Raw genomic sequence first — 11,701 nt, forward strand, 5'->3', positions numbered from 1 at the left:
CATTCATTTATTCCCATCACTCATTCATTCATCAGCTATTAGAAAGTCTACTATGGTCATGGGGAAGGGTGTGCAATGGTGAACAAGATACAGTCCCACGTTCTTCCTGGAGATCTGGGTGGGAGGAGAGGAAATGGGGTGTGGAGGTTATTGACTGGGAACAGTATAGGGCTTTAATCTCACTCCTGCTTCAGCTCCTGAGCAGATTTAGACCAAGTACTTAACCATTGCGGCCTCCACTTTCTGTCTGTATAAAACAGGGTAAATGGTCTTTGCATCTAACTCTGTTCCATTGCATTTATTTATTTAAGAGTTTGCAGACAAATCGTTAAATGAAAAAGTTTGCAGACAAATTGTTAAATAAGAAAGGTTTTGTCGCCTGGATCAGGAGAAAAAGACTGGTGATTATCCTGTTATGACAGCAGTGGAGTTAAGCCGAGCCTTTACTGCGAACACCCACAGACAAATGACAGCCACTTCTCACAAGAACATTGTGCAGTTGGGGTAATGGGTTTATTATATTTATGTACAAGTAAGCATTTATTGACATCTCGTCAAATATGCAAGGGATGAGGTAACGGAAGCTATCACAGCATGATATCGAGATTAGCTGCAACAGACCAGTGCTACTGAGTTTCAAGACTCCAGAGAATAGAGACCCCACACATCACAGCTTTCAGGCAGGGTAGTTATCCGGACCATGGGGGCAACTACACAGCTCAAGCAGCGAATGACAACAAACACCATTGATAAGACAGTTGCTCACTGGGGGTGGAGCAGGCTGGTGGGCGCCTGGGGTCACTGTGGGGAAAGGGCTTTAAAATCGCATAAATCCCCCATATCTTTTTTCTATCTCAGGAACTTCTTTAGAGTAACTTTCCCCTTCTTCGTCGGAGGGCAGAGACTCAGCAAAGCGCTTCAGGAAGCCCCCGTACCTCTTCTGGTAGTCCATCCACCACTCGGGGCGGCCCACCCTTCTCATGAAGCCCCCGTAGCGCTTCTGCAGCTCCTTCGCTTCGTCTTCCAGCTGGGGGCTTCTTTTGAGGCCCCTCATGAAGCCCCCATACCTCTTGCTCACGTTGTCGTCCTCGTTGTCAGTGCCCTCCTGGGGGTGGCTCTCCCTCCCACGGTTGTCTCCTGTTCCCAGGAGCTCTCTCAGCAGGTCGGAGGAGTTGGCCAGGGTGTCGCCCTCATCCGCATCCTTCTTCATGAAGCCGCCATACCTCTTGGCAAGGATTTCGCCTCCGTTGGCTTCTTCTTCAGGCTCCACCGGATAAAGCTCGTCCATCTTCTTCATGAAACCCCCGTACCTTTTCATGAAGCCGCCATACTTTTTGGCTAGCAAATGGCCCTCGTCCTGCTTGCTGCTGTCTTTGAGCATGTCGGGGCTACCCCAAGAGAGCTCAGGCTTGGACACCTGCAGGAGGTCCTTGCAGGTCTCCCAGATTTTGAGAGAAGGCAGCTGTCCTTCACACTCCAGGGTGCAAGCCTGGGAAGACAAGGAGATGAAATGACCAAAAGAGACCCTTGGGGGCTCAAGATGGACCGTAGTTATCTATGTTACACACTGTCACGGAGAAAGGCTGTTTCTACTCTCAAACTGAACAAACAGTGAACCAGAAAGCACTGGAAAAAGGAAGCCAGGATGCAAATGCACAGCTTATTCATATTATTTTCTTAAGATTAAGTCATTGGTATATAAAACAGGTCTTTTCTAATACAGTCATATTCTTTAATAAAGGAGGAATTAGCAGCATGCAATTATGCTTTCTTATTATAGTCAAGCCATAGTCAGCTTTAGGCTATACATCTTAAATGACCTCATTCAAACAATTTTTCAATTCAATTGTTGCCCACAATGAAAATAACATGAATTTTAGAAAACATTGCAAAATCCTATGATGTTCCTAAGCATTTTTTTTGGGGTGGGGGCTTCACAGCCTTCTAAAAGGACTTTAGAGACACCAGGCTATAACCCTTGATTTAGACAGGAAATCCAGGTCTGCTCTTGGCATTTAAAAATGGGTATGTTTCATTTCCATTTTCACAATGAAAGCCTTTATTCGTGAAACAATAAAATATTCTGGAAACATAGTTAACCAACTTATACTGGTTATTTTAATTTTGTGTTGAAGAAAATTAAATATACAAGAGCATGTAAAAGATAAAGAGGCAATAATTAAAATAAGCCATTTTATTCTTGAAAATAAATGATTAAAGACCCCAAACATCATTAAAAGGCTAAGCTGTATAAGAGGCAATAAGATTTCCACTCTAAAAATGTATTTCCATGATTTGGTGGCCAAAAATGAATGTCACTGACGTCACTTTAGAAGCACGCTGAGCACTCTGGTCTAGGGCACCCTAAAGCGCAACCTCTAGCAACTGTCAAGGCAACTTCTCATCTCAGTGCCCATTACCCTATCTCGTGGGAACCTGGTAAATATTTACTGACTTACTCTGTACCTTTGGCTAGGCAACCTCATTTTGCCTATGAGTTCTAGCTTAAATTCCAGAACAGCCGTAATTTTAGCAACGTTTGTCCATTAACTAATTCCCAGCCAATGAGAAAACAGCAACATTAACTGTACACCGCAAGGGAAAGCAAATCACTCAATCAAAGGCTTCCTAAAAGATGTTTTAATGGATAGTGACTGTTCCCTAACCTGTTCCTACTGCATGGGCCCTTCATCATCTGCACACAGGTAAGAGAACAGAGAGCTACAGTAACAAGGATACAGTATACCCCCTCTACCTGCCCTGCCACCAGCAGTGCTGTCACTGATGAGTGGCAGCTGAGAAGAAACAGAAACCGTTTCTCTGCTGTCTGGCAGCTACTTGTCACGGAGGACCTCTGTTTATGCTCTTCAGCGATGGAAAAGGAAGATGAGCATCATTTCTGAGCTCGGTGAAGTGAGCAGTTGAGTGACATCTTCTCGGACAGAGATTGTTAAACGTCAGTGATCTTTGAGTTCCCAAGCCATATGATGTAGTAAGTCTGCCACCGTTTGAGGTCAGATTACTGACTCTCAGACTCTTCTAGAATTCACATCATCTTTATATAGCTGGCAGAGAACCTTAAGCTACGTGTTGAGTTCCTAGGTTCGGACTCTTCTCGCCAAGCAGAGGGTAGAGCTAAAATGTCAGTGACTCTCAACAAATACCCGTGGCTGTGCCCCAGAATTCAGGGGTCAGACAGTGACCTTCAGTACAGTATGGTTTTAATCTCCTGCGTTTAAAGTCCATTCCTCCCAAGGTTGATTTACCTCACAAGCTCATGACCATGGGAGAAGGAAGAAAGCTGAGATGGAACAATGTTCCCCTCACAATTCCTCTCTAAGGCCAAGTTAGTCTCCATCAACTGAATAGACCATGCAATCAAAACATTCCAGAGAAGCAAACAAACACCTAACTGGAAACACCAGCTTGGATTCTGTGTCTCTCTTGTTTCTTTTCCATTTCTAATATCTCAAAAATGTGAAGCTCCCCTCAAAGACTCAAGCGTGAGTCGAGGCAGTTTGGACTAACATGTCCCTAGATTCTGATCAAGGAATTTTCAAAGACAGGACAGTTGATCACCGAGAGAGCAGATTTAAAAAAAATGAAGCCTCTGGAAACTCATGTCTACAGATTCAGACCCTTGTGATTGGAAAGCCTGTCACCTACGAAGAAGAGAACAGCCATCTTGTCTCCCCTAGCTCCTGTGTGGGGCAGGCTAATTTGGACTAATTCCAGCTCCTTGGGAGCTGGCTGTCTCTGTGCTTGTCTCTGAGCACAAATCAAAGGGTCATTTTAGCCTTTATTACAAAAGTGCAGTCAAGACCAGGCAAGGGGGAATTCTCTTGCTCGTGGGACTCTTAGGGAGTTCTTTCCTGCCTCTCCCCTAATCCCTTCCCTATCCAGAGAGGAGGGACTCAAGGCTAAGGAAGCTTAAGAAGAGTAACGGGGGGGGAGAGCGGAGGGGGAATTCTCATTTTTAAAAATCACCTTCTTTGCGGAATGTTTGTTTGAAGGGCTCCCTGCTTGGGTTCTAAAGTTGGGGTGCTCACTTCTTTCTGACAGCCTAGATGAAGTGCTGTCCGTGGTACTGAGAGAACACATCTAGGGGTTCCATATCCCCAAGGTCAAAACGAAATTGGTTTGTGTGGTGATAGATACCTCAGCTCTTAAGAGTCCCAGATAGACTCGTTCCAAATTGGGAGACAGAGCCGATCGGGATCAACGTTTTGGAAGTGCCAGGGTCATCCAGGTCCTGTCATGCACCTTCCAGCGCGAGTGACCGGTAGATGTCTGCAAGGCTGGTCACATGAACATGGCCAAGGATATCCCCTCACCGAGAATTCAACTCACCAGGAAGTTGATGTCGCCGGGGCGTACCAGGCGGTAGCTGCACTTGGCGCAGTCCTGGCTGCATTCCGCCTGCACTGTAGCCAGGAGGCAGGACCCAAGCGCCAGCAGCCAGGTGCAAAGTCTCAGGATCCGCGCCATGGGCTGTAGGGGAGAAGGATGCGCACATGGGGACCTGTCCCGTCTCAAGGTTCCCTAGGAGGGAACCATGCTGGGTGGGAGGTTGTGGAGCAAGACCCGCAGAGACACCCTTTCCTGGACCCCGCCCACAGCCCAACATCTTCCCCGGTGACTGAGGAATAGCTCAGCCGGAGGGGCTTCCCCAAAAGGCATTCTGTCTTCCTGGGGGGCATTCTGTCTTTCCGGGGAAGGGTATCCTGTTTTACAGGGGTCACTCTATCTTCCCGGGGGGCGTCCTGTCTTCCCGATGGCAACCTGTTCTTCCGAGGGCGTCCCGTTTTCCCGGGCGTCTGTTGCCCAGGGCAAGATTCTGGAGCTAACACTGGAGATCGCAACTCGGGAGCGGGCGCTTGGGGAACGGGACACGGACCCCCATGGCAAAGAGGAATCCCGAGAAAGTTGGGCGAACGCATGCAATGAGGGGGACAGGCGACGGGAGTCTTGGGGGCAAAGGCACTCACGCTGCCGCTGTTCGGATGGAGCAGGCTACTGGAGGAGCGGGTCCCAGATGCCACCCTGCAAAGGAGAGAGAAGAAGGCAAGTGTGAGGCGGGCGCGTCGGGGAGCTGGGCAAGGCGGCTGGCAGATCGGGACCTCACCGTCGCGGTCCTCGGTGTCTCTGGGCTACGGGGCTCTGAGCTCCTGCCTTGCTGTCCCGAGGCTGGCAGCGGCCACAGCCACTTTATAATTAGCCCTAAACCGAAGGAGGCGCCCGCGCCCCAATAGCCAGCGGGCTGCAGCTGACGCACGCCCTACGCCAGCCCGCGCCGACGCCTGGCGGGAGGGGACGTCCTCGCAGCACGCGGCCCCCGAGGGTGGCGGGTGCGAGTGGGCGCCGGAGGTCCCCCCCACCGCGCAGTCAGGAACTCTGGGGAGGGCACGGAGGGGAAACTGCGTTCCCTGCATGAATCACTTCGGTGGCACCATGGGCGGGGGTGTTTGAAAGGGCAGACGGACTTGGGTTCCGGTGAGAAGCTGGACACCCTCGGACTCAGTGAAGCTGCCCCTTCCCCCACCTCCTTTTCCAAGAGCTTTGCAGGGACGTCGTAATTTTTCACCCATCTGCCTCGACTTTCTTGCTGTCTAACAGCATCGGGCGCACAGTAGGCACTCAGTTAATGATTATGGAAATCAATATTCAAAACTTTCTGGGGATCCTAAACTTTCTCTCTTAGATCAGTGAGAGCTCCTGCCACAGAAGCAAGACCCCAGGAACAGAAAACAAAACAAAACAGCTCCCTCCCCCGCCCCCCAAACAAAAAGAAACCGTAAAAACAAAACAAAACCAACAAAAACCAGGTTTTGGGAAGCGTGTTCTCCGGGGACCACAGGAGGGATCAATCTGGGCTTTCTGGGCAGACTTCCAGGTTCGGGAATTGCTGTCCCAGTGTGCTGCACCGGGTGGCTTTATTTTTTGGGGTGGGATGTTTGATGAGTAAGGTGTCGGGGAGGTGTGATGTCAGTGTGTCGGGAGTTTGGTGTGGAGGGAATAATGAGGAACGCTGTCCTGGACACCTTGTCTTGGGTCTTGCACATCTTATCCACCGGAATGCAGGTGAGGCTGTCTGGGGCTTGCAGAGCAGCCCGCACCCTCACTTCCCGGGTCTGTAGATGGTCATTAGTCAGGAAGCTTAGATCTTAGACCTTTTTCTGTTTGTCAAACGGCAGTTGAGGTAACATGTTAGTATGTCGGCACACGAGAGAGGAGGCATGGTGCTTAAGACAGAATCATCTGGAATAATGGACGAAATCTCTTAACCTGTCCGGTCTCACGAGCTGTTTTAACTATACCTGGCATCTCTCTCCTTTGGATCTATTATCAGTTTGTCTTATATCCCCTTTAATTCATCCATTGTCTGTACCTATCTCCCTCGTCCTAGGAGGATATCACAAACAGTTCGAGAGTTCATAAAGAAAGGGTCTCAAGGCTTTTCCAGTCATACAAGTTATTTGCAAAGGATTTTCCATCCTTTTCAACCGTCGCATTTCCTGCCTCCCCGCAGCTCCTAAGAGGCTCAATCTGAAAGGCGTCTCCCATTTTGGTCGCTAGGGGGCGGCGCTCTCCTGCGTTGGTGGAGCACACCAAGGACGAGGGCTACATCTACTCCCCCTCAGGACTCACCGTGCTGGCTGAGGACAGTTCACAGAATGCTCCGGGGTCTTCTGGCTGGGGAGGTCTTGTACTTGGACCAGGAAAGCACAGCGCTTGTGCGGTACAGGCCAGCTTTGTTCCCTTTCTGCTTTTTAGACTCTTCCCACCAGCGTTTGGATGAGTTTTGTTCGTTCTTGCTTCTTCTCCCCAATGCAAAAGAGAGCTGTAAACGATTTCCTCTTGTTGCCCAGGCTTTGTAAAAGAGACGACTGCACCGCAGTGCCGCGCAATGTACTGAACAGAGAAGAAAGACACCTTTCTGCATCCGGGTTTACGTATACCTGAGATATTATTCAAATTCTCAAAGGCCTACTTTGCTTCTTTTGGAATGTTTAATGTCCTCCCTGGGTTTCTTGGAAGGCTGCATTTTCTCAGTGGCTTTAAAAATGTCACAAGAGAGACAACAAATGAGTATGTTCCCTACAAGCCCCTGGGTCTGTCTGGCACAGATAGTTTTGTTACAGCCCATGGCTAATAAATGTGTGCCGACCGCTGGTTGGATGAGTGGGGTGTCAGTGGGTTAATTCCCTTCCATCACCCCATCCTATCTACCCTGGACATGAAAGTCATGTTTCTGGATTCATTTCACTAGATTTGAGCAGTAGCCGTGGCTGATTTGGGATCCATTTCTTTGTCCCGATCATTGAAATCTATGTGGCAGATTTTGCAGCTGTATTCTGAGACGAAGCTGCCTTCAATTTGGAGATTTCTGATTCTCAGCTCAAGACCCAAATCATACCTTCTTCTGATCCCAGGAAAGCAAATATTAGTTCAGAGCCAGCCTGGTGTCTATTCCAGTTCTTAGCTGTCCAGTCAGATGTTTGAGAAAGAGGGCAGAAGAAAAGCCCTGTGAGCACATCTACCATCCTCCTTCCTCTTGCCACCAAGATCATGAAGTCACACAGAGAGACCTTTCCTCTGGCCTCTCTCTCTCAGGCACAGTGGAGGACGGAGGCACCAGGGGAAGCCTCATGCTCTGGCATATCAAAGGTTTGGAGCTGAGCCAGAGCCAGGGAACCCTTCCTTGTCTTCAGCTCTGATCTAAGGTGCATGCTTTGTAAAATGGTGTTCTGTGAATGGGGCAAGCTAGCAGGAAGCATCTCTGTTTTTAAGGGAGTCTTTTGGGTGGCCCCAGGAAGCTGTCGCACAGAGACTATGAAATAGAATCCCATCAGCTTGAACAGGATGCTTTTTTGTTGACATAAACCCTCAAGTTAAGGAAATTGTGTGCTGGTTTATTCTTATTTTCAAAATTCCAGAAACAGACAGGACCCTTAACTGGGTGTGTGATCCCTAGAGCATAGTTGAAATGAGAGCAACGGGGGAGGAGGAGGAGTGAGGACAGGTGCAAATGCCAGGAATGCTGTTCAGACATTATAAACTTACAGGGAATGGAAGAAATTTCTAAGTTTGACCTTTATCTCTTAGACAGGGAAGAAGAATCACTTTTAGCACCATGTATAGACAACAAACAAAGAGTGAAACAAATCACATCGTGGCTTGTCAGATCCATTGAAGAAACTGCTGTGAACACAAGCAGTATAGGCTCTGTGGAGCAGCTTGACTTTCAGGAGGAGCTTTTGGAATGGTGGTGAGCGACAGCCATGTTAAAATTCCACACTGCCGCGTTGGGCACAAGTCTTTTTTAGCAGTGGGACTTTGATTTGCTCTTAGTCGTTTTCAGAATCAATTCTCACTTCCACCTCCACGGCTCTGCCAAGGGACATGTGTCCATGGTTGAGGCTGGGTCAGAGGGGAGGGTCCAAGCAGACTTTGAGGTCTGTCAATCATGAGATAGTTCAGGTGAATTTCTGTGGGAATGATCCATGCCATAGAGGCTGCACATGACAGAGACTCCCTAAAGTTGTTTTGAAATTTGTTTCAGATTGCCCTGGTTAGACTAGAGGGGGTCACGAAGCAAACCAAAAGTCATAAGCCTGGGATAGAGACAAGAAGGAAAGGAGGAATGGAGGAAGGGAGAGAAAAGTTACAGTATACACGTGTGATTGTGTTACAATATCAAACTACACAATTCTATTAATCACCACACTTGTGTACACACCCTGCACGATGTTGGTACTCAAATCTTTTGGCTGTAGCATCGCAGGACTCTTCACCGTCACTGCGTTTGGTGGTAGAGGCTGGGATGTCCTGAGTTTGAGATCTGCCTCTGTTATGTGGGGAGTCTTCTTAAAAATCTTCCATAAGATTTTATGGGGAACGTATCCATCCGGCTATCTGCAGAGATGACCTGTCAACAGCTCAGTTTGCCAATGGGGTGGAGTCACAGGAGCAAGCACAACCTGCTGGAGCCAGAGAAAGAGAGCATTAAGTGAACTCAGAAGCAAAAACCAAAACCAAAACCAAAACCAGCTCGCTGGAGCAGAAACTCATGGCAACCTACCTTGGGGAAGGGGGCATGAGCATCACAGTGGGGCCACCCACATCACAAGTGGCAATTCCTGCAGCTTCTGGGTAGCCAAGGCTGCAACAGAAAACTCAGGGATCCAAGCTCATGGGACCCCACACTCTTCTGAGTCTCATCTCTAGGAGCGCGACCTGGCATCATCGTGAATCTTGGAGTAAAGTGCATGCTTCGGGCAGAGAAGAGGGAAGATGATCAGTTACAGAGCATTCTGCTTTAAAGTCTGCTCACACGGGAGAAGCCAGGTAACCAGAGACTGGCTGACCTGAGGGTAAGAAAACACCCAGCTCCAGGCCAGGCTTACTGACTAGCAGACTCACAGGGCTACAGACTCCCCTCCTTCCAGACACAGAGCTACTACTGGCCTATTGGCTCCAGCTCCCTTTCCTCAGGGTCTCCTATCTAGCTATCAAGCTAACAATAAAGACGACAAGGCAGACTAGAAGGCGAAAGAACAGTTTGAAGATACAAAGAAAGCATTGGAATCATTCAGACACACCAAAGGTATAGCGGTCATCAGGCCAGGCATTCCAAAAAGCTGTGACTTATGAATGAGGAACAGGTAGAGGGTTGTAATGGGTACATACATAACACCGCATTAGAAAAGGAGACGAAGTAAGTAGAGAGATCAGGCATTTAGTCAAACATGCTGTAGCAGGAGAAAGGCACGTCTGATAACATTGTTGCACTGGATACCATAGAGGCAATGATCTCTGAGCTTGAAGGTATGGCAGCAAAACTGCCCAAAGTCAGAGAATAAGCAAACTTATCAGAGACCCAAAGGGTTGTGATACGCAGCTAAGAAGGCTCCAAAAGGGAAGAAAAGCAGTTACATGCATGACCAGAACCTTAACACTCTGGAAATTGAGCCAGGAGGGCCTCCTCCCAAGTTCAAAGCTAGCCTATATTGTATACTGAATTCCAGGCCAGGACAGACTTCAGAGTGAGATCCTGTCTCAGAGGAACTCCCCAATAGACAAATGAACAAACAACAAAACCCCAAATCCTCACACACACCCCTCACATCCAGGAAGTCACTAAGTATTAAGCCCAAAGGATGAGAACAGTGTGCATTGGACATACTATCGTCAAATCAGAGGGATTCACATCTAAGGAAAATTCCTGAAAGAAGGCAGAGAAGCTTAGAGAACAAGGGATGAGTTAAGTCTACCTTCTCCTCACAAGCGGATACCAGTGCCTAGCCTACTGGCCTGGCAGGACATTCTACATTCTGCGAAACTCTTACAGTTCCGTGTTCTGTAACAGCGTCCTTCAGAAAGAGTCTTATGATGAAAGATTAGGGAAGCTGTTCCTAACAGATGCAAGCAGTGTTAAAAGGAAGTCTTTAGAGAGGAAGAGAGATGGAAGCCAGAAATCTGGGCCAAGGGAAAGAAAGAAGAAAGAGAAAGTAAATTACAAAAACTAGTTTTATTGTTCTTCATTGATCCAGCAGATTATATGCTGTTTAAAGTAACAATATCAAGAATGTATGTGTATCTGTCAATGCAAATAATAAAAAGCAAAAATAAAGGTCTTACCGAAAAATTTTTGAGAAAGCATTATCTCTACTGGGGTAGTAGTGTGGGCCAGGTGGCTAGACAGCACTGGTCAGCACTGGTCAGCACTGGTCAGCACTGGTCTGCACTGGTCAGCACTGGTCAGCACTGGTCAGTACTGATCTGCACTGGTCTGCACTGGTCTGTACTGGTCAGCACTGGTCAGCACTGGTCAGCACTGGTCTGCACTGGTGTGCACTGGTCAGCACTGGTCTGCACTGGTCTGTACTGGTCAGCACTGGTCTGCACTGGTCTGCACTGGTCTGCACTGGTCAGCATTGATTTGCACTGGTCAGCATTGGTCTGCACTGGTCAGCACTGGTCTGCTCTGGTCAGCACTGGTGTGCACTGGCCAGCACTGGTCTGCACTGGTGTGCACTGGTCAGCACTGGTGTGCACTGGTCAGCACTGATCTGCACTGGTCAGCACTGGTCCCCTTTCCATTGTCTCCTTTTGCTTCCTGTCTTGACAGAGCAAGAGGTAAGAGACCATCCTCCCTCCCTCCCCTCTCTCTTTCCTCTCTCTCTTCCTTACCTCCCTTTCTTTCTTGAGTTTCTATCCCCCCCCTCTCTCTCTCTCTCTGTGTGTGTGTGTGTGTGTGTGTGTGTGTGTGTGTGTATTGCTCATCTGTAAGTGGTTGGGGACTCCCTGTCCCTGACACTCTCCCCTTCCCGCCTGCTTGCTACAACAAGATATCATGAGCAAAAGTGCCCTAAACTTTATCTGGTTGAACAAATTTACTTAACACACTCCCAAGTCTGACAGGCCCTGGGCTTCAGGCTCCACCCACAAAGCCTTCAGCAGACAGGACAGCAAACTGTGGTAGAGGAACTAGAGGGTCCTTTGCAGCCCCTCAGGGAGATGCTTTATGAAGTCAAGTTTCTGCAAGTATTTTCATATGCCTTCTTGTTCTCCAGACTTCCTTTCCTGCTCCCATTTTTCTGGTCTTAGAGAGAATGGGAGCACCGTTCTCTCTCCTGTCTGTGGTTTCTCCTATAGCTTACCTTTCCCCACAGGCTTGTTTCAGCCACATTCTGCCAAG

The 11,701-nt window shown here is 48.4% G+C and overlaps 1 protein-coding gene across 1 annotated transcript; it reads right to left on the reverse strand.

Moving 5' to 3' along the window:
- Positions 1-817: 817 nt before the first annotated feature.
- On the reverse strand, positions 818-4,488 carry Penk (proenkephalin). Its single transcript, XM_038348429.1, has 2 exons — positions 4,351-4,488; positions 818-1,489 (listed from the first exon to the last, which is right to left on the reverse strand). Exons 1-2 carry the CDS (start codon positions 4,486-4,488, stop codon positions 818-820), a joined length of 810 nt encoding a protein of 269 aa, XP_038204357.1.
- Between the last annotated feature and the right edge of the window lie 7,213 nt (positions 4,489-11,701).

The sequence above is a fragment of the Arvicola amphibius genome, chromosome 11, assembly GCF_903992535.2.
Source record: "Arvicola amphibius chromosome 11, mArvAmp1.2, whole genome shotgun sequence".
NCBI classification, from domain to species: Eukaryota; Metazoa; Chordata; class Mammalia; order Rodentia; family Cricetidae; genus Arvicola; species Arvicola amphibius.